We start from the raw sequence: 23,646 nt of genomic DNA, 5'->3' as shown, positions 1-23,646 counted from the left end.
TATCAAGGGGGGTCGTCGGAGGAAATTTTTTTTCGTAATAGAGCTCATATAAAGAGAATTTCACTCGCGGTCACATTTTAGCCCTCGTCGAGTGCTTTGAGTGAAACCGACAGTTTTCCCTAAAGGTCAAGCCATTTACCTAAGAGTATGCAAAAGTTTAGCCAGATATACTGAGTTTAAGTACCCTAAAGCCTGCGTTGAAATGACCCTCTGTTTTTCCCATAAAATACAAAGATTATATAGGGAAATACGACTGGTCAGTTTTGACCCCTTTACGAAGTTTTCCCAGATATGCCGAGTTTTTTGTGACACCCCAAGGCGTTCTCCTACCACCTCACAAAATATCAAGGGGGGTCGTCGGAGGAAATTTTTTTTCGTAATAGAGCTCATATAAAGAGAATTTCACTCGCGGTCACATTTTAGCCCTCGTCGAGTGCTTTGAGTGAAACCGACAGTTTTCCCTAAAGGTCAAGCCATTTACCTAAGAGTATGCAAAAGTTTAGCCAGATATACTGAGTTTAAGTACCCTAAAGCCTGCGTTGAAATGACCCTCTGTTTTTCCAATAAAATACAAAGATTATATAGGGAAATACAACTGGTCAGTTTTGACCGCTTTACGAAGTTTTCCCAGATATGCCGAGTTTTTTGTGACACCCCAAGGCGTTCTCCTACCACCTCACAAAATTTCAAGGGGGGTCGTCGGAGGAAATTTTTTTTCGTAATAGAGCTCATATAAAGAGAATTTCACTCGCGGTCACTTTTTAGCCCTCGTCGAGGGCTTTGAGTGAAACCGACAGTTTTCCCTAAAGGTCAAGCCATTGACCTAAGAGTATGCAAAAATTTAGCCAGATATACTGAGTTTAAGTACCCTAAAGCCTGCGTTGAAATGACCCTCTGTTTTTCCAATAAAATACAAAGATTATATAGGAAATACAACTGGTCAGTTTTGACCGCTTTACGAAGTTTTCCCAGATATGCCGAGTTTTTTGTGACACCCCAAGGCGTTCTCCTACCACCTCACAAAATTTCAAGGGGGGTCGTCGGAGGAAAATTTTTTTCGTAATAGAGCTCATATAAAGAGAATTTCACTCGCGGTCACTTTTTAGCCCTCGTCGAGGGCTTTGAGTGAAACCGACAGTTTTCCCTAAAGGTCAAGCCATTGACCTAAGAGTATGCAAAAATTTAGCCAGATATACTGAGTTTAAGTACCCTAAAGCCTGCGTTGAAATGACCCTCTGTTTTTCCCATAAAATACAAAGATTATATAGGGAAATACGACTGGTCAGTTTTGACCCATTTCCCGATTTTTCCAGGACATGGCGAGTTTTTTGTGACACCCCAAGGCGTTCTCCTACCACCTCACAAAATTTCAAGGGGGGTCGTCAGAGGAAATTTTGTTTCGTAATAGAGCTCATATAAAGAGAATTTCACTCGCGGTCACTTTTTAGCCCTCGTCGAGGGCTTTGAGTGAAACCGACAGTTTTCCCTAAAGGTCAAGCCATTGACCTAAGAGTATGCAAAAATTTAGCCAGATATACTGAGTTTAAGTACCCTAAAGCCTGCGTTGAAATGACCCTCTGTTTTTCCAATAAAATACAAAGATTATATAGGGAAATACAATTGGTCAGTTTTGACCCACTTCCCGATTTTTCCGAGATATGCCGAGTTTTTTTTGACACCCCAAGGCGTTCTCCTACCACCTCACAAAATTTCAAGGGGGGTCGTCGGAGGAAATTTTTTTCCGTAATAGAGCTCATATAAAGAGAATTTCACTCGCGGTCACTTTTTAGCCCTCGTCGAGGGCTTTGAGTGAAACTGACAGGTCAGCCGTACGGCCAAGCCATTTACCTATAAACATGCCGAAAATTAGCGAGATGTAAAGAGGGTAAGTGCCCTAAAATCCGTTTTGAAATGACCCTCTGTTTTTCCCATAAAATACAAAGATTATATAGGGAAATACGACTGGTCAGTTTTGACCCACTTCCCGATTTTTCCGAGATATGCCGAGTTTTTTTTGACACCCCTAGGCGTTCTCCTACCACCTCACAAAATTTCAAGGGGGGTCGTCGGAGGAAATTTTTTTTCGTAATAGAGCTCATATAAAGAGAATTTCACTCGCGGTCACTTTTTAGCCCTCGTCGAGGGCTATGAGTGAAACCGACATGTCTGCCCTACGGCCAAGCCATTTACCTATAAGCATGCCAAAACTTAGCCAGATGTAAAGAAGGTAAGTGCCCTAAAATCCGTTTTGAAATGACCCTCTGTTTTCCCCATAAAATACATAGATTATATAGGGAAATACGACTGGTCAGTTTTGACCCCTTTACGAAGTTTTCCCAGATATGCCGAGTTTTTTGTGACACCCCAAGGCATTCTCCTACCACCTCACAAAATATCAAGGGGGGTCGTCGGAGGAAATTTTTTTTCGTAATATAGCCCATATAAGGCGCCGGTCAGTCGAGGTCAGTTTTGACCCCCTCTCCGTATATTTTTCGGCCAACCGTCACCGGCCCTCGTGTTCTATCGCCCGAAGGCACCATCGTGCCAAATTTGACGCGCCTGCGGCGCCGGGAAGTGCCCTATCGGGCACTTGACCACTTTGCTTTATATATATAGATAAAGAAGGTCTGAAATTATCTAGATCTAGATAGAATTATCTAGATCTAGTCTAGATTCTACGACTCGTTTGCTTAAGTCTTCTTATGTTTAGTTTTTCTTGCTAGACCTAGAATCTAGATCTAATCATTAGCTACGCTTATAGGCCCGGAGCGAGCATTTCAAAATTACCATATTCCAAACAAAGATTTATATAAAATAATAAAGGTCTAAAATAGTTTAGTATATAGAAAATCATTATTATCTAAATCTAGATAGAAAATTATCTATATTTTAGATCTACGACTGAGCTATATCTAGAGTTTACGTCTATAATTTTGCACACTTAGCGGTATAGAAGCCGCGTATGAATCTTAAGTTATGCAAATAGGCCCCGCATCCAGCATTTCCTAATTAGCATATTTCATAGCTATACAAAAAAAGATTTATATAAAATAATAAAGGTCTAAAATAGTTTAGTATATAGAAACTCATTATTATCTAAATCTAGATAGAATTATCTGTATTCTAGATCTACGACTGGTTTGCTAAAGTTTCGTTTTTTTTATTGTATTTATAACTAATAAATCTTGGGTTTGACCTAGATTTTTAGATTCTAGATTCTAGATCTAGATCTATAAATAACTTTCCTTCGACAGCTGATCTTTAGACCTAGAGAAATTTATTGTAAAACTAAATGAAAAAGACAGTTGAAAATTGATATAAGTGTTGGAACGTAATAAATACAGCAAACGGACGTATTGTTAAAGTTAAAGCCGACAGAAAATTAGCTTTAGAACGCGTTAAACATTGGAATGGGAACACAATCTTCTTCGATAGGCCGCCATTATCGATTTAAAAAATAAACACATCATGTGACGTCACTGTTTCCGTCGAGTCTAGTGGCTTTTCAAATCTTTTTTAAAAAAATGGGTTACTCTGCGTATGAATAAATCAATTAATTAATTAACGTCTTTAAATAAATTTGTGATCAACAGTCTGTCTGCATTAAAAAATTATTCTCTACCTGCATACTATTTTACAGCTTTCCAGATAGAGTCGAACATATCACAATTTTCGATCGGACAAACAAAAAAATAAATATTCAAACATGTAAACAAACTTGACTTTTAGTAGTATTAAGATAAGGAAATTGCGCACAAATGTCACTAGACTTTTTTAATTAACTTGTTTTAAATAATAGTTTCATGACTAAAAAACTGTTTCGAACCAAATGAACATGATAATGCGCGTATAATAATGAGGGATAGTAGTAGTAGGTCACTCTACTAATTTCAGAAAATTTTAATTAATTCATAAAAATTAATTAAGCAAATAAGTATTTTACATTTTATGACAGATGACATCGTCTTAACCCATGTCCCAAGCTGGAAGCGAGTCGGTCAGTTAGAAGTGCTTGAAATTTTGCTTGCCCGTTTCGATCTATGACGAATGAAAGCTTGTAAAAACCATAAAAATGTGATGTTTTGTCATTTTTGGTGCGCCGTTTAAAGCTTGTTGTTAGAAAAGTTTCTTTCACATTTTAATTTTAAACTAAAATTGCAGCAAGTAACATAATATTTGAATAGGAATCCTCGATTGTTTTTGTAGTTAGATATTAAACAATCTCAATTTTAGAATACGTGTCATTTTAATGGAAAAAAAATCCTTTAATAATCAATGAAATACATTGTTTATATACTAATAACAAACACTACAACATATTTTTATATACTATTAAAATCTAAATAAACGCAATTAAAATATCCGACAGTTTTTTTAATACAAGCAATATAAGTAATGTATAACACGACAATGTTTCTTTTTAAACAAATTCTATTGCCTGGTTGGACTTGCCATTTAAGGAACAGTTGGCAGATACAGACATCAACGTTTAGCCATGAGCCTTCTAACGGCCTCTCTAATACTTCTTGCAGGTCTGCTGCTGACCTCTCCCTGTGGCGGGGGGTCAGTAGTTGTGTCCTCCCATGGTGCCTGGCTCGTCTCCCACCACGGGGCGTCTGTTGCTGGGGTCGTCTGAGGGGGTGTCACTGGGGTGGTTTCTTCGTGGTACAGTGTGGTCATTGCTGGTGTGGTGTGTGGCGTTGTGAACGGAGTTGTGGAGAGTGGTAAGCACTCTACTTCCACCCCACCCTGCCAATACGTACTGGTCTCATCCACACAGTAGCAGTAACCGATGCCTTCTATCAACACCGGTGTTCCGTAGGGAATGATCACCCCGTTTGCCTTACAGTTGCGACCTGGAAATTTTAATAAAAATAAAGATGGACTGGCAATTATGTATTCACCGTACCATTTGCAAATATATAACGACTGTTTTGTGCTCAATGTTCCTATATTGTAATTGATTTAAGACAGTAGGGCGACTCACGTTTGCAATTTAAATAGTAATTTTTCAAACTACGTTTCTGGAAAAATCGCAACTTTAAAAAAAATTAATAAACCGCAATAGCCATGTATGAATTTATTTCATCCTCATGAAGCTTAATCCAAATTGTACAAATGAACTGCTGCTTTAAGATTGGAATACTTGCAGCGGTTGGTGTAGAGTAGGGAGTGAGGGAGTAGAAGTCATGTTATTGAAGAGTAAGTTTGGCATTGAGGGGTACAGAGTTGCCAAAATCAGAGTGACGTCTCTCATGGACAATCCATTGTATTTATAAAATATGTGTTACGGTATAATTGTAGTAATCATTATTTCATTGTTTATATATGTAACCGAGTCTATTCCACTGCTCGACAACGCCAAATGTAACGAGTCTATTTGCTTGTAGTGCCAAATGTTAACGAGTGTATTTACTCATTCTACACAACATCGACCACAATATAGATACTCGAAGATGCAGGTTTACCATTGATCCTTTTATTACATGAATCAAAAGAAATGCTTCACAATAATATAATGAATCAACTGACCCCCAACCGTCCTCACTAGTCTTCACATAACCGAATGCACATGTCTATCGTCCCTATTAACACAATACGTCTAACCCGTTCAGTAACCAACTGAGTTCTCTACTGTCCACCGTCCTTTGATACTCTCTCGTTCTCAGCTGTCGCCTTCCTATATATCCCTTCGTATTCGTAATCGTATTCGTACTCGTATTCGTACTCGTATTCGTACTCGTATTCTAATCGTTGCATCAGAATATTAATTGCGCAGCTTCTGTCATACAATCCGATTAATAAACCATCTGCACTGTTACGTCAGCCTGTGAACTGCGCAGCGGCTTTGTCGTATCGCTTCCCAAACTACGCCTTGGCTTTGTGATCGTTATCAGCCCAACATCTGCACTATTGCATCAGACTGTAATACGTTGTTAACCATAGTATGGTAACTACCCTAGTTACATCCACCCCCGCCTTTTTTTGTGTGTTTTCAACCACAAACAACGCTTGGCAGGTGCACTCCTTCAATGTCCAACGCACCGCCGTAAAAAAAAATTTATTGTTCCACTCACTGTCAATGTCGTCACATTCGTAAAAGATTGACAGTTATCCCTATTTCACATATCAAATGTGTCTACATCATATTCCTCAGACACAAAGCAGTTCTAGAATTCACATCCACCTTTTTTCGTTTGGTGCCTTCACCAGTTCACTTTTATAACTTTTTGAACAGTCTGTTCTCATACCAGCGCGACCATGAAAGAATTGATGGTTGCTGACGAAAAATTTCGTATTCTTTCTGTTTCTCAAACTTCTCCGCGGACCACTTATCTGATGGTCTACTGTCTCTCTGCTTCTGGGAGGAACGGGATCCTCTTTGTTGCCGTTATCCTCCACTTGTGTATCGCTGTTGTGCTGTTGATGGTGACATGGTTCCGGGATGGGTATGTGAATTTCCGTTATAGTTTCCGGTTCCCTAATTGTCTTAGGTTTCCTTGTGTGTAACTGCTCTTCTTGACTATGACAATATTTCTTTAATTGAGCAATATTCGCCCACCGATCCGGTTTGGTGTGATTGATGGGTCTTATCTTAAAGGGGCCACCTGCTACTTTAGGCATCTCCACGACTTGCCATATCTCCTGTCCCCAGAGGTCGTGGATTTTGTTTCTGCCTAACGGGTGGCTACGCAGTAATACCCTGTCGTTCAGTTTGAGTGGCGGGTCCTTTGTCTGTACCGGCGGTTCCCTTCGCCGTGCTTCATGTTCTAGTCTTTCCTGTACCACCCTGTACATTTCTCTAATTCGTCTCATATGTTCATTCACATATTCCAGTGCGGTGTATGAGCCAGTCATACTTTCCTTTTTTCCTAGGAACAAGTCAAGAGGGAGTCGAGCCTCCCGTCCGAACAGTAACATGTGTGGCGAAAAGCCGGTTGTGGCATGGGGGGTGCAGTTGTATAGATATACCAACTCTGGGAGAAAATCAGGCCAACGTTTTTTCTGTTCAGGTTCTAGAGTACGCAGCAAATCATGCATGCTGCGGTTGAACCGCTCGCACTGTCCGTTTCCTTTAGGATTATATGTGGTTGTTCTAGATTTGTTGATCCCGTAGTGGCTGCACAGTTGGTTTATTACTTCTGACTCGAAGGCCCTTCCTTGGTCAGAGTGTAATTGTCTTGGTATGCCATATTTGATGAAACAATGTTCTATTAAGACCTTTGCCACTGTTTTGGCAGTCTGATCTCGTGTGGGCACCGCAACAGTCCATTTGGTGAATACATCAGTCATTACCAACACATGTTCCGTCCCATCCGATGATTGCTCCAACGACGTAAAGTCCATAGCCACAATCTCTAGTGGTTTTGTCGCCAGTAGGTGTCCTGATGGCTGTCTCATTTTGACAACTGGCATTTTCGCATGCTGACACCTCACACAAGCCTCACAATGGCGTTTGACCTCCATCTCCATATTGGGCCAGTAACACCGCCGTCGTAATATTTTGTGCGTCCTGTCCTGACCCTGGTGTCCCGCCCTGTCATGTGCCAACTTTAGCACTTCTTCTCGTAATTGTCCTGGCACCACCACCTGGTGTATTGTCCCGTCTATTTGGTCATGAATTCTCCGCATGAGAACACCATCCTTTATACTGAGACGGTCCCACTGACTCAGTAGTTTCTTTGTTTCTCGACCAAACTGTTCTCTTTCCCTTTTTCCTGGGAATTTTTGTTGCTGGACGTATTTCAATAGCGGCTGTAACCCGCTATCCGTTCTCTGGGCATCTCTTATCTCTTTGTGATTAAGGCAGTTAAAATCACTGATGTCCATATGTCGGGGCTCCGTGGATATGTGCTCCACCCCGGTCTGCCCGTTTTGCATCACTTGCACCCCGTGAGGGATATCTGTTGACGCTCTGACCTCACATATTCCTGTCAGCGTTTCTTCCTCATCGCCCGGTCTCTCGTACGGATTCCTTGATAAAGCGTCCGCATTGCCATTGGACCGCCCCGGGCGATATTTTATCTCTAGGTCAAAGAGTGCCAATTCTGCTGCCCATCGCTGTTCGATGGATCCCAACTTTGCTGTCTTTAGGTGACTCAAGGGGTTATTGTCAGTGTATACCACACATTTAGCACCTAATAGATAGTCTCTGAATTTTTCAGTCACAGCCCATTTTAATGTCAAAAGTTCTAGTTTCATGGCGCTGTAATTTGTCATGTTCTTCTCTGATTCCTTCAGAGCTCGACTGGCATACGCAATAACCCTGAAACCTTGCTTTTGTTGTTGTGATAGTACAGCTCCCAGACCTTTAGAGCTGGCGTCAATTTCTAGCCGAAATGGTTTGTCAAAGTCTGCGTATCCTAATACCGGCGCCTCGGTCAAAGCATTTTTCAGTAGCTTAAACGAGTTCAGGCATTCCTCAGTCCATAATTCACCTATCAGTTGTGTTTTGCCTTTCTTTTTCTCCTTACTGTGTTTCTTTGTCATTTTGTTTACCAAGTCATGCAACGGTGCGGCAATTTTTGCAAAACCAGGTACAAATTTTCTATAATAGGAAGCAAAGCCCAAGAATGATCTGACCTCTACTGTGGTTGTTGGCTGTTTCCATTCTTTAACAGCTGCAATTTTATCTGGGTCAGTGGCGATGCCATCCGACGAAATCACATAACCCAAAAAACGTACCGATTTCAGACCGAAGACGCATTTGCTGGGTTCAGCTTTACTCCTATCTCTCTAAGACGGAGAAACACTTGTTCTAATCTTTCTAGATGGTCCTCCCAAGTTTTTGAGTAAACTAGTATATCATCCAAGTACACCAACATTATTTGAAATAGAAAGTCACTCATAGTACTTTGCATTACTCGCTGGAATGTAGCAAGTGCATTAGCTAGACCAAATGGCATACGGGTCCACTCGTACAGTCCCAGTGGAGAAATAAATGCAGTCTTATGTTGATCGTTGGGGTGCATGGCCACTTGGTGGTAGCCACTAGCCAAATCCAAGGTAGAAAAAAATCTTGCTCCCCCCAACGCATCAAGACATTCATCAATACGAGGCAAGGGGAATGCATCCCTTCTTGTGATATTGTTCAATTTCCGGTAATCACAACACAGTCTTATCTCCCCTGACTTCTTTTTTACCACTACTAACGGTGCCGCATACGGGCTCGTGCTGGTTGTAATAATTCCCTTTTTTAGTAGATCGTTCAGGTGTGCTTTCACCGCCGAGTAGTGACTTGGTGGTAATCTTCGATAAGGTTGCGCCACAGGCTTGTCTTGTAGTAAGGGTATCTGGTGTTTTATTACTTCCGTGTACCCCAAATCACCCTCGTACGAGGCAAATATATCCCTGTACTTATTCAGTAATTCATTTAATTTTGGGTCCTCAGTTTCCGGGAATGTATATGATCGGCCATCCTCTTTCTTCACCTCGGCCGTCACATTGACCGACCTAATTGTTACTTCATTACTGCTGGTATTGATCAGTTCGATGCACTGTGCCGACCTTTGTACCTCGACGTTCTGTGGTACTCCTACCAGAGTGTTAGGTGGTATAAAAATTTCCTCATCCAATACATTTGCCACTAATCCTTGAACCAGTCCATTTTCCGCTGATGTGTATGTCCTCAGTAACACGACGCCTGCCCTCAGTGCGGCGCCAGATGGTTCTACCATCACATCACCATTCACACTTCTATCACCAATTTGTAATGTGATTGCCTTGACCGTGTTTGCCGGGACTGATGTCCTTCCTCTGGTCTTGGCAAACCTGGCCAACTTTGATCCCCGACCTGGTGTGGACGATCCGACAATATTTGTAAGAAATTCTGGCAACTGGCCAAGGATATTCATGTCCAACAGGCAAGGTATATTTGACACATTTGTCTCTAGGTTGTGTTTCGTAACGAACACCCCAACCTGCTTCAACCTATGTCCCGCCACCACGACATCCGCCAGAAAATAACCACAGTATGGAATGGTTAGTCCATTAGCTGCCGTCAGGCGCATGCATGTGTCAGACCTTAACCTATGGTCTTTTCCTTTCATCTATTTGGTGTAAAATTGTTCCGTAATTGTCGTCACCTGGGAGCCTGTATCCACAATTGCCTTCACCGCGATGTCCCCAATCGTAATCACCATTTCGGGACAGACTCCCATCATTTTGTTTCTTGGGCCATAACCTCGCCCCTCTGTAGCCTGGCCCTGCCTTACAGAGGACGACCGTTTCCCTGACAGTACCGTGCCATATGTCCGGGTTGTGAGCAGGACAGGCTAATTGGTCTACCGTCAGCTGTCCACTGGAGTGATGGCTTGGCAGGTCGCGGCCGTCTAACCTGTCTATGTTTTGTCCCGTTTTTGTCCTGATTCTCTGCTGTTGGCCTGCTTTCTAACCTCTCCAATTGTTGGTCAACCTTATCCAGGTGGGCCAACAGTTGAGCCATCATGGTTTCCATCGTGCCGGTCCCTGTGGGTGGGGATTGTTTCTGTTCCGGCACAGAGACTTTGTCTACCGAACAGTTCGATTGGTCCTCATCCTCGGACCTGCGGATCGCTGAGTTCCTGACCTGAAGGAAGGTCAACTGTGGGTCTTTGTAGACCTCTTCTTTCAACTCTCTCCTTAAGATCGGGGTTGCTAGCCCCTCGATGAAATGGTCCCTCAGTAGGCGCACATCAATGTCAGGTGTTTTGCCCTTTACCGAATCAAAGGCCCTGTTCATTCGGTGTGAATACTCCATCACACTCTCCGCCATTCTCTGCTTTAAGCCTACGAACCCCGATAGCAGTTGCGATCCCGACCGTCTCTCCCCAAAGGTCTCCATAATTAGATCCAGCACCTTATCTGGATCTGATTGGATGGTTTTATCGTGGCATTTGACCTCTGCCCTAACCGTCTCTCCTATACTGCCCATCAGCAGTCTTAATCTTTCCTCTGGTGACATGTATCTCGAGGCCCAGGCCGCTTTGACCTCTTCACTGAACCTGTTGGTTAAAGTTGGATCGCCGTCCCCGTAAAATTTGTTGATGTGGGACTCTCTGGGCAGGACCACAATATGGGTCTGCTTCTCGTCCAGAGTAGACATTCTAATTTTAATTCTTTGAGTAGAAAAAAAAAGACCTTTCCTACCGTGTATGTATGAATAATTTTCCTCGTTCCTCAATTTTCACTGTTCCTGAATGTCCGAATTCACACACACGAAACACAGTTATGAACTAGGTTGACTATGGGTGCCTAAAGCGGCAAGTCTAGTTGAATTCTTCTGCTCGACAACGCCAAATGTAACCGAGTCTATTCCACTGCTCGACAACGCCAAATGTAACGAGTCTATTTGCTTGTAGTGCCAAATGTTAACGAGTGTATTTACTCATTCTACACAACATCGACCACAATATAGATACTCGAAGATGCAGGTTTACCATTGATCCTTTTATTACATGAATCAAAAGAAATGCTTCACAATAATATAATGAATCAACTGACCCCCAACCGTCCTCACTAGTCTTCACATAACCGAATGCACATGTCTATCGTCCCTATTAACACAATACGTCTAACCCGTTCAGTAACCAACTGAGTTCTCTACTGTCCACCGTCCTTTGATACTCTCTCGTTCTCAGCTGTCGCCTTCCTATATATCCCTTCGTATTCGTAATCGTATTCGTACTCGTATTCGTACTCGTATTCGTACTTGTATTCTAATCGTTGCATCAGAATATTAATTGCGCAGCTTCTGTCATACAATCCGATTAATAAACCATCTGCACTGTTACGTCAGCCTGTGAACTGCGCAGCGGCTTTGTCGTATCGCTTCCCAAACTACGCCTTGGCTTTGTGATCGTTATCAGCCCAACATCTGCACTATTGCATCAGACTGTAATACGTTGTTAACCATAGTATGGTAACTACCCTAGTTACATATATATACTTTGGGCAGAAGTGCCCCGGGTAATTGGACTAGTACTCACCGTTAGGGCACGTAGGGCAGCACTGCCCTGGCTCCGTGTAACCGTCGACACACTTCCCCCAGGCGCAGGGTATGTTGTAGCACATCAACTGGTCGCCGTCACACTCGCACCTCCGGCAGGGGTCGTCGCTGTCTACGTAACCCTGGCAACAAACAGACACCGCGGTACAACTTTTGTCACGACCTCCTTACATTACAGCTCTAATTTTAAAAGATTACACCTTTTTTTTAAAGTGATCAGAAAGATTTCCTTACATCATAACATCCGGTAGGTGTGGTGGGTGGGTCGGGAGGTGTGGTAGGTTCGAACGGGATGCACTGAGCAAGCAACTCTCCCGTATAATGATTCTCTGCACACGTGCACGTGCCCAAGAAGGGAACATCCACCGTCTGACCGTATGGGATGATGGAGCCTCCGTATTCACAGTTCTCACCTTTAATACACGATAGAAAGACAATCGATTTCATCCATATACTAAGCCCTTGGTTTGTTAGAAATTGAAATTAACGATTTACCGTAGACCCTATTTTTATAGGGGTGCCCAAATAATTATTAAAAGTGCTACAACAACTCACCATAAGGACAGGTGCTTCAACAAATCACCATGTTTACAGGTGCTTCAACAACTCACCATTTTGGCAGGTGCTACAACAACTCACAATGTTCACAGGTGCTACAACAACTCACTATTTGGGCAGGTGCTACAACAACTCACTATTTGGGCAGGTGCTACAACAACTCACAATGTTCACAGGTGCTACAACAACTCACCATTTGGGCAAGTGCTACAACAACTCACCATTTGGGCAGGTGCTACAACAAGCACCAGGCTCCCTTACACTGTCAAAACACCTCGGCATCCCACAATCCCCAATTATACATTCATATATCCCGTTCATACAATAGCAATACATGCAGGGATTCCCTGCTGCAGGATTTGTAAGACCCTGCAAATATAACACAATGATACTTACATCCTAATTAAAAAAAAAATAGCATGTTTATATGAATTTTAAAAAATGTTCATCATTTTATCTAAATAATTTTGAAAAAAGTTCTATTTGAATAAACACTGTCTCAGCTTGTACGATCTCAAGATAGCCGTAACGCGGATGTTACAGGAAGCGATGTCCATCAAAATACTCGCTCGCTTTAGCTAGCCGTATCTACATAGCTTATCCCAGAGGCGTAGCCAGGGGGTGGGGGTGGGGGACATATGTCCCCGGGCGCCGACCTTAGGGGGGGGGGGGGGCGCAAATCAAAAGTTCGAGGCGGGGGGTTGCAAATCGAAAGTTTGTCCCCGGGCGCCGGGAAGGGTCGCTACGCCTCTGGCTTATCCTGTTTTGTATTGACCACTTGATTGGCATGACAAGGGGGGAGGGGTATGAAAAAGTTTTGATGGGGGGAGGCGGGGACGACAAGATCCCTTTAGCCTAGATTTTTCACTGGCTGAAGTATATATTATCAGTATAAATTTTATTTTGTTCTGGGTTGGTGGCGGGGGGGGGGGGGGGGGCGGGGGGGGGGGAGGGTGTGTGCCTAAAAGAAACTCTGTAGGTGAGTACATATAGTTGCTGTGGTCGTTGAGGAGAGCATGTCAGTGTTGGGTACCTACACCTGTTGCTCACCATTAGTTCTGTCACTACCGCACCACTTCTACGACTAGGGTGCGCTGTTATCGCTTACCTCACAGCTAGCAGGTGTAGAGGGAGGTAACCAGGGCGTGGTGTGGGGGAAGTCTGTGGGGGGAACACACTCAGCCTCCAAGCGATACTTCTCGAAGTTGATGACGCAATAGCACTCGCCGTGACCATCGACATAGACGCGGCTGTTCTCGGTGATGATGGTGCCATCCACGGCACAGTTGTTGCCTGGAGGAAAAGTTGCAAGTAGAGAATACAGATGGGTCGGCGCGGTAGAGCGTTTGACTGTTAGCCCGGAGGTCTTGAGTTCGGATCTCGATTAGCACTTGTGACTATATAACGTTCCTGAGTCCACCCAACTCTATGTACCTAACTTATGATGGAGAAAGTAAAGATGACTGGGCATAGTGCTGAACACACGATTACTTAATATGTTGAGGACTAGAAACATATGAACTCTGCTTCATCTGCCCAATGGATCTCTAGATGTAAAGAATAATCTTTACTTACTTTTTCATTAAATTTTAAAACTAGTTATACATATTTTAATCCACACTCATAATGGGTTGACCATTTGGACAATGTATTGGCCAATTCTAAGTATCATGGCCTAACCATATGGACAATATATTGACAGTTCTAAGTATTATGGATTGACCATTCGAACAATGTATTGACCAGTTCTAAGTTTCTGGAACTGACCGTTTGGACATTTGGTGCAGCAGTCTCCGGGTTTTTTGTACCCGTCCACACATCCTAAAGGTGCACAGTCGATGACGTAACATTGTCTTTCGTTGTTGTAACACTCACAGACGAAGCAGGGGTCGGAGTTGTCGATGGTTTCCTGAAAAACGCCACACTCATACAAACATTCGACGACAGCATCTCACTATCCCAGGCTTATTTTAACTTTGTGAAAAAACACCATACAATGATGTTTACTCAATTTGGCACTAAGAGTGATAATTTTTTGAAATTCAATTGTTAAACATATTTAAAACTAAAAACCAAAGGGGTGTTAAAGATTGTGACCGTAATACGAGAAATGTAAAGGGGATTAAACATCCCAATACTTTCATGAGATAATTACAACGGTATTTATTAAATACTAAAAGGTGTAAATATATTGGAGGTTTAAGGTTTGTTTGAATATAAACATATTCATTTAAATTAATTTTTGAGACAACAAAATTTTCAAAATTGTACTTCGTTGTATCATTTTCTTTTATTCTTTCATTTTTTCTTCTTTTAACTGAGATGTGAAACACCATACTAGCCATTATTTTATATATGATTAAACTAGTTCTTTAAATCAGCACATTTGAAGACAAAACAAGTCTAACCATACTGTAATACGGTAATACATAGACCACACAAAACATAAGGCAGAACAATACTTACATCACAGCCAGGGGTGGATGGTAACCCCGGGGTGGTCATGGGGGGTGTTTGGGGTGTACACGCTGCAGATAAACGGAACGTGTTGTAGTCCATAGAACAGTGGCACTCGCCATAGCCCTCGACAGCAACACTGGTACCATCAGGGATAATTGTACCTCCTACAGCACAGTTTCTACCTGGAAGGTGGAGATATCATTGTGAACTATTACATAGGGTGTTTTAGAAGAAAACATGAGGCTACACATTAAATAGGATGCTCGTAGTATTCAATCCGTCTCTCTCTCTCTCCCCTCTCTCTCTCTCCCTTTCTATATATGTATACATATATATATATATATATATATATATATATATATATATATATATATATATATATATATATATATATATATAAATATATATTTATATATAAATATATATATATATATATATATATATATATATATATATATATATATATATATATATATATATATATGTATATATATAAAAATATATATTTGTATATAAATATATAAATATATAAATATATATATATATATATATATATATATATATATATATATATATATATATATATGTATGTATGTATATATATATATATATATATATATATATATATATATATATATATATATATATATATATATATATATATATATATATATATATATATATATATATATATATATATATATATATATATATATATATGTATGTATATATATATATATATATATATATATATATATATATATATATATATATATATATATATATATATATATATATATATATATATATAAGTATGTATGTAGTTGAGGCCGCCAGACACTGACCGTTGGGGCATATCTTGCAACAAACCCCAGGTTCGTAGTAGCCGTCCACACACGGGTCAAAAAAACAGTCGATGTAGTAACATTGTTTCTCGTTGCTCTCACATGTGCACTTGTAACAGGGGTTAGAGTTGTCCAGGTTTTCCTGGAGATTCAACCAAGCCGTACAGAATATTATAATTTTACAATTCCGCTCTCACAGTCGCCTAACGCGCCTTACTCCCCCTCCCCCACCTCCCATTCCCAACCCCTTCTCCCCATTAATACACACCCTCACTAGCAACGAAAGTTAGAAAGAAAACTTAGCTTCTATTCGATTATCTATATTTGGGCATATCAATTCAAAAACTACCAGTGTCGTGTGTCCCCCTCAAAAATGTAGACCGCCCCCCCCCCGAACATATCAAGTGCCCCCCCCCCCCCCCCCCCGGAGAAAAAGTCTGGAAGACACACTGATTTTGACTCTACATAAGTACATAAGACTATAAGAGGAGATTAATTATTCTAAATATCAACATCCTGGTTAAATAATTAAATTCCTCTTCTTGCAAACACGTAAACTAGTTGTACATTGGACCTTAATTAAAGGGTATTGAAAAATGTTAAACCTTACGTTACAAACATTGGGTGTCGTCATTAGCGGGGTCACCAGAACACACTCAGCGCGCAGGTCGTAACTTCCGTCCTTGACGCAATAACAATCGCCTCTACCCTCGATGCTGACGGTTTGGTCAGCAGGGATGATGTTGCCGTTTACTTGGCAGTTGTCGCCTGTAGCGGTAAGATCAAACATCATGATGTGTGATACTCAGACACTCAATTGGTTTAATTTGGCTTTTTTAACACTCACCATTACGATATACAGGAAAGCTGACTCATTGTATACTCACCATTTTGACATTCTGGACAGCAGGCACATTGTATACTCACCATTACGACATACAAGACAGCAGGGTTCTGTTATACTCACCATTAGTAGTTGCTGGCGCTTTTGTCGTCGTCGTTGTGTTGCTAGGCAACACAGCAGCCGTGACGTACACCAACATCATAGACAACACCAGCAACAACGTTAAGGTCCTCAAAGGCGTCATGGTAACTCACACTTCAGCCAGTATCATCCCAAAGTCAAATACTTCTTTTATACCTGGGATTTGTCTACATCGAATACATATTGATTGATACACATCGATTTCGGATTTTAAAAATGTGGCTTTTTTTTTTCCTCGTGAGAAATAATATCTATTTTTGGTCCACACAGATGGCGGTAAACATAGCGAAAATCGTTACCATCAAGACTTTATTGACGATCTAAAATGTGCCCATATCCACACCAGCTGAGAATGTGTGCGGGTGTGTGGGAGGCGACTCAAGATCCAACAATCCAACAAAAAGTGGTTTTTTTTTTCGGAAGACCTTCGATATCTTTATTTTGGATCATTTTAAATCGCATCACATCACAGAAAAATAAAAGTTTGACAGATTAATCAGATTATCTAAAGTAAGCGTTTTAGTTTTCAAAAAATCTTTGACGAAAAATGCTACAAAATCTATTTTTCGACCAGTAAAAGTGGTCTCTAACTCATTTTAAACTTTCTGTTACGTAAGTTGTTTTTTATACCTGCTTTTCATTATACAAAGTTAGACATGTCTGATTCTATTTACATAAACGTTTTTTTTTTTCAACAGATGTATGTATAGAACAGAAAGTGCATTATTTGTTGAAACTGTTGTTTAAATCAAAGTAACATAATACATTTTTGTATCTTCAGTGTCAAACGTCATAAATTAGTTTAAAAACGTATTGGTTTATGTTTCTGTTTTATCAACACAAAAAACGAGGCTTCCTTCCATACCAGACGAACTCAGCCACATACGTACAAATGCTAATACGTACATATGCACAAACACACACAAACCTCGTCCCCGGCCGTTTATTTTTTTAAATCAGGATTTTGAAATTTAAAATTGCGCCATTATCTTCTTCTTCTTCGTTCTTAATTTTTAGTGTTGGAAGGGATCGAGCCTTATCTGCCAGAGGGTTTGAACTCGAGACTTTTTCGAATTTATCAACCATGAGCTTTTTGTCGACTCGACCACGCCTCCATCACAATTAAGGATACGTGTCAACTGGTTATGCGCCATTGAGGCCACCGACTCTGATTTCAGCCTGCTTTTGTTTTTGGATTTGCTTCCATAGCCTTTGTCCAACCAAGAACAAACTACAAGGCAGCAGTTGTTTGATTTTGGAGTTGTGTCTCCTTGAAGAGTCAATGTCCCCAGCTAACGAGCCTCATCTGCCCGAGGGTTCGAACTCGAGACTTTTCGGTTTAGCAACGATGAGCTTTACCGACTCGACCACGCCGACCCCAATTATCAATTCAAAACTTTTTTATTCTTCCAGATCCGTGAAAGTAAATAGATAATCCTACAGATAATCCTACAGATAATCCTTCAGGTAATCCTCCTTCACGTCTCATCGATTTAACTTTCAACTTTCTAAAATCTTAAAAGTTAGCAAATTATGTAAACTATGACCACGTTAGCTAAATAACTAAACCAGTGGTTCTCACCTTTTTTCACAGGTACCGAACACCAGCAGTTTAATATATGCATTCGCAGAACGCTTCATAATAGTTCTATCGTCCTCACTGATTACATTAGACCGGGTGTCTTGGCTTCTTGCAGAACCCCTGAGACCGGCCCCTGGGGTTCGATCAAACCCATTTTAAGAACCATGTATTTAAACTATAACCAGGTTAGCAAATACTGTTTACGTCAGTAGGTTTTCAAAATATGTAAGCTTAAGACATATATTTGTTCAAAAAATATTATCAATACTCATATCCAGAATAATACTTTTAATGGTTGAAAAAAAGCAAAGAGTTTAATGTAATACTTACATTGTTAGATTGTTTAAACATCAAGAATATACACAAAACAGAATATGTCAGAATCTCCTTTAAAATATTTAGTTTATAACTACATTAATTTAGAATAAATACGTTGAGGTGATAAGAAAGAATCAGAATTTGCAAATACAGTTTCTTTAACAAAACTTGCTCAATACAAACATTTTGTTGTGTAAGGGTTATTTCTATTAAACTTAACGGTGAACGAATTTTTATTCAATTTTATGGTTTTCGTTATTGTTCCCTGTATGATATACATATTTTAATGTTCAGTCACATACCAATGGTAGGCTTGCTGTTATAAAGTAAACACGGCAGTAATAAAATTAATCAATGGGAGGATAATAAACCTAATTGTTAATCGAAGAAATCTTGGTAGTTATTAGGCTATTGAGGCTGATACAAAATTTTGAAATTACATGTAATAGGATTATAACTCAAACGGATTTATTTAGATTATTGATTAAACTACTTACACAGTAAACAACCATTTAACATAGTAATGGATCTACTTGCATGTAAACAGTTTCAGTTTAGTGTACGCGTGATTTATTGTGTGATATTTGATGCTGATATAGTGGGCGTGTTTTTTTTTATCTGGATTTACACGGCGTGGTGGGATGAAGCCGTTCCGGCAAGGAACTACTCTGGCCGATTCATTAACAAAAAAAGGGCCAATATTTTTTCTCAAACCATTATCTAATAAACATTCCGATTCAGTTATTTCTATAACCACTAACATTCTATTAACGATTAAATAAATTGTAAGAAATATTTCAAAAAGCAAACATTAGTATGTTACAAATCAAACTATTGTACACAAGTTTTGGAGTAGTCGGCCTCATATCATAAAGATCAGCCTATATGAAACGCCTGCATCAACCATATGCGCGGTCAACCTGCGTTAAGAAAGTAAACAATTGCTATTATTGTAAAAAAAAAATGTGTCGGATTCAAACAAATAATATGTACTACTTAGAAAACATATTTATCTTTAACGTTAGATGCTTTGTGAATTGTTAGAAATTATATTTAGATGTTTAGAAGAAAGGTTTTGTGATTCGTGGAATATTTTCTATTTGTTTTTTACTTTCTCGTATATACGAAGTATAGAGAAAGTATTGTAATCGTGCACAAAAATCAATTGAAATTTTAACAATTTTCACCGTATTACACCTCAGTCCTTCACAGTGTTTCTTCCAGACTTTTTTCTCCGGGGGGGCACTTGAAATCTTCGGGGGGGCGGTAAACTTTCTTCGGGGGGGCGGACACTGTTAAAAGTATATATTTTCTATATAAATTATATAAATTTCATTTCGTTCGGGGGGGGGCGGTAAAAATTTTTCGGGGGGGCTTCGCCCCCCCGAAGAGATGCCTGGAAGAAACTCTGGTCCTTCATCACATCCGAAGTATAGAGGACTTATTTTAATCGGCAAAAATTATCAATCCAGATTTATCAAAATTAAGAGGTTTTATGCGTAATCCAGTCTGAAAAACTGGGCTTTGCAATTCTGTCCGTATGTCTGTGTGTGTGTGTGTCTGTCCGTGTGTAAACACGATAACTTGAGTACCATTACAGCTAGGTTGATGAAATTTCATATATAAGTATTTTATAAAAATCGTAGATCCGTATCAACTTTTGAGCGATTTCCGATAACCGGAAGTGGTACTTTTCCTACTTTGAATTTTTCAAAAGCCTATAACTTGAGTACTATTTCAGATAGATAAGCGAAATTTCACATGTAAGTATAAGATCTAATGTTCTACCTTCTGTCAAATTGTGAGTAATTTCCGTTGCCCGGAAGTACTAATTTACGCTACTTCTGATTTCTCAAAAAACTAATGTAAATTTTTAAAGTACTAATAATATTGCGCACTATTATGCACTTTTTTATTTGGCGTTCACTTGGTGTGCAATCTTTTTTCTACGAGATTTTATTCTATTTTTAAAACTTTAAGTATTTAAAATGGATTAAAAATCATGTCTATAGCCCGAGTTCCCATCCCCTGTTATTTTATATAAGAATATTCGAGAAAGTTTAGGGGAGATCACTCCCGGTTTTTTTTTATGGTGATCAAAGATCTAAAAGAATTCAGGGCTTTTTTTTTTCGTTTTTTTTTTTCAAAATTATCATCAAAATTTAAAATAAAAGCAAATTTGTGAAAATATTTTTAGTATTGCAGCGAGACAACTACAATCAGAGAGAATCAAGTAAGTGTATCCCTCCACCCCCCCCCCCCACCTCTTCCATACACTTCAACACACTCCGCCTTTTAATTATGTCATCTTTAATATTGGGTAAGAAATCCGAAATAATATTTTCACAACATAAATTCTACCAAATTGCCTCCTTTATACGTTCCATCGGCCAGTAGCGTAGCGAGGGGGGGGGGGCGGGGGCGGGGGGGACATATGTCCCCGGGCGCCAACCTTAGGGGGCGCCCAAATGGGTTGGAAAAATAAATTGAAAGATATCGAGGGGGGGTTGCAAATCGAAAGTTTGAGGGGGGAGTGCAAATCGAAATGTCAAGGGGGGGGGGGGTGCAAATCGAAAACTTTGTCCCCGGGCGCCGGGAAAGGTCGCTACGCCTCTGCTATCGGCCCCATGTCTTTAAAACACATTGGTGCTTTTGATATGAACAGACTTCCAATCTTTAAAAGGCTAGACATATATTTTCAAGTGTAAAATTGTAAACATTTGACAACAGTGGTGTACTCTTTACCCCAGGGAAACGGCGGCTCACACTCCGCGGAAATGATATAACCGTACATCTTGACACAATGACACTCTCCGACGCCTGGAATCGTTACCCTCTCACCATCGGGAATCACGTGCCCATGGACCTCACAATTATCGCCTGTATGTTTAAAATCGTGGTATTAGAAAACAAAATAGGTAGAAGAAATATTTTTAAAGAAAAAAAAATTAGGACGTTTTTACTTTCTCGTATACAGAGTATAGAGAAAATATTGTAATCGTGCACAAAAATCACATGAAATTTTAAAAGTTTTCACCGTTTTACTCCTCAGTCCTTCATCACATCCGGGATATAGAGGGCAAAAATTACAAATCCAGATTTATCAAAATTTCGGCGTTTTATGCGTAATGGAGTAGGAAAAACTGGATTATCCAATTCAGTCCGTGTGTCTGTGTGTGTGTGTGTAAACACGATAACTTGAGTACCGTTACAGCTAGGTTGATGAAATTTTATATATAATTATTTTATCAAAATCGTAGATCCGTATCAACTTTTGAGCGATAACCGGAAGTGGTACTTTTTCTACTTCGAATTTTTCAAAAGACTATAACTTGAGTACTATTTCAGATAGATAAATGAAATTTCACACGTAAGTAAAAGATATAATTCTCTGCCGAGTAATTTCCGTCGACCGGAAGTAGTAATTTAAGCTATTTCCGATTTCTCAAAAAACGAATGTAAATTTATAAAGTACTAATAATATTGCGCACTATTATGCACATTTAATTTGGCGTTCACTTGGTGTGCAATTCTTTTTCCAAAAGATTTAAATCTATTTTTAAAAAGTTTAAGTATTTAAAATGGATTAAAAATCATGTCTTCATCCCGAGTTCCCATCCCCTGTTGTTTTATATAAGAATATTGGAGGAAGTTTTGGGGAGATCACTCCCGGTTTATTTAAATAAAAATCAATAGCAGTATCTTCCGGCAATACACCTGCTGAGAATGACATTTAAAATAAGATTTTCAAACAGCCAAACTTGATAATATATTTCGAATATGCCACACAGTAATTTAGCACACTTCAACCAAAGCCAGTAATCTGCACCATGGCAGGACCCCCCCCCCGTCTCACATAAGATAAAAGTAGACATACCGTTAGGGCAGACCTTGCAGCATTCGCCCGGTCTGCTCACACTGTCAACACACAACGGCTCCACACAGTCCCAATGTCCACATCGGTACTCGCCTTCTTCACACTCGCAAGCTAAGCACGGATTTGCATCCGATGGATTTACTAGACCCTAAGAACATAATACACAAAGACACACACACAGAGATAAAAAAAATATATATATATATATATATATATATATATATATATATATATATATATATATATATATATATATATATATATATATATATATATATATATGTGTGTGTGTGTGTGTGTGTGTGTGTGTAATTGTGTGTGTGTGTGAGAGTGCGTACTTATTTATTTCTTAATATATTTATATAATTTACAAACGAGATCTTGTTCGTGTGTATTTCCTTTAAAAGGCATAGACTTTTAGACTATATGGTTGATATTGTTGTTTCTTTTAATCTTGGTTTTTAGTAATCTCATTCCGGTTTCTTTGTAGAAACAAATTTAATTTGGTCTTTTAATTTTAATACATATATCTGCAAAAAACTTTAAACAATACCGTGTTAGTAAATAAATATAAGATGCTTAACTATTACTGCATTTCAATGAGCTTACCTCACAGTTACCTCTCGCTTTTTTTGGCTAGCACTTGATTTGTATTAGTTGTCTTTGTAGCGGTAGTGTTGCTAGGCAACACGGCGGCGGAAGTGACGACATACAGAACTGAGAACACTACGAGCATCTTTTGAAATCCCATCCTAGTCAGTCTTTACTGAGAAAATAACGGCAGTAGGCAGAAGTTGCTGTCTTGTTTGAATTAATATCATCAGCTAGTGAATCACAACATCAAATCAAGCTTTTATAGTACATCTTTGTCGACACCTTTTACATGCTGATAAATATTTAGTTTCGGGTTGTAAAATTGTCTTTGTGTTATCATAAGTATCAAGATTTATTTCGTTTGTAAGTGTGTTTATCAGGAAGTCTACGTTCTTTTACAAAGGTAAACTAGATCCTGAAACTACTTAACTAGTTATTTCA

The 23,646-nt window shown here is 39.6% G+C and overlaps 1 protein-coding gene and 1 long non-coding RNA gene across 3 annotated transcripts; both read right to left on the bottom strand.

Annotated features, from left to right (window-relative positions):
- Positions 1-4,482: 4,482 nt before the first annotated feature.
- Positions 4,483-16,937, bottom strand: LOC131936155 (kielin/chordin-like protein). The gene is made up of 10 exons (XM_059293065.1): positions 16,817-16,937; positions 16,469-16,617; positions 15,850-15,991; positions 15,011-15,186; positions 14,312-14,453; positions 13,653-13,837; positions 12,766-12,913; positions 12,221-12,399; positions 11,967-12,108; positions 4,483-4,856 (listed from the first exon to the last, which is right to left on the bottom strand). Exons 1-10 carry the CDS (start codon positions 16,935-16,937, stop codon positions 4,483-4,485), a joined length of 1,758 nt encoding a protein of 585 aa, XP_059149048.1.
- A 2,039-nt stretch (positions 16,938-18,976) lies between these two features.
- On the bottom strand, positions 18,977-23,360 carry LOC131936177 (uncharacterized). Of its 2 annotated transcripts, none has more exons than XR_009386024.1 (3): positions 23,221-23,360; positions 22,612-22,759; positions 18,977-19,654 (listed from the first exon to the last, which is right to left on the bottom strand). It is a non-coding gene; the product is annotated as an uncharacterized LOC131936177 (long non-coding RNA). The 2 variants fall into 2 exon arrangements; XR_009386023.1 differs by lacking the exon at positions 18,977-19,654 and adding an exon at positions 21,492-21,614.
- Positions 23,361-23,646: the final 286 nt, after the last annotated feature.

The sequence above is a fragment of the Physella acuta genome, unplaced genomic scaffold (assembly GCF_028476545.2).
Source record: "Physella acuta isolate Inbredline_101_S28 unplaced genomic scaffold, ASM2847654v3 ptg000170l, whole genome shotgun sequence".
NCBI lineage: Eukaryota > Metazoa > Mollusca > Gastropoda > Physidae > Physella > Physella acuta.
Note: the sequence above shows the minus strand (reverse complement) of the source record. Positions and strands in the feature narration are given on the sequence as shown.

Excerpts from the sequence above, each read along its gene's own strand:
- LOC131936155 (XM_059293065.1), bottom strand. The coding sequence starts at position 16,937 with ATGACGCCTTTGAGGACCTTAACGTTGTTGCTGGTGTTGTCTATGATG. Across the intron at positions 15,992-16,468 it reads CGCTAATGACGACACCCAAT|GAAAACCTGGACAACTCTAA; the intron begins GTTTGTAACGTA and ends TTGAATCTCCAG. Across the intron at positions 13,838-14,311 it reads CTGCACCAAATGTCCAAACG|GCAACAACTGTGCCGTGGAT; the intron begins GTCAGTTCCAGA and ends CTTTTCCTCCAG.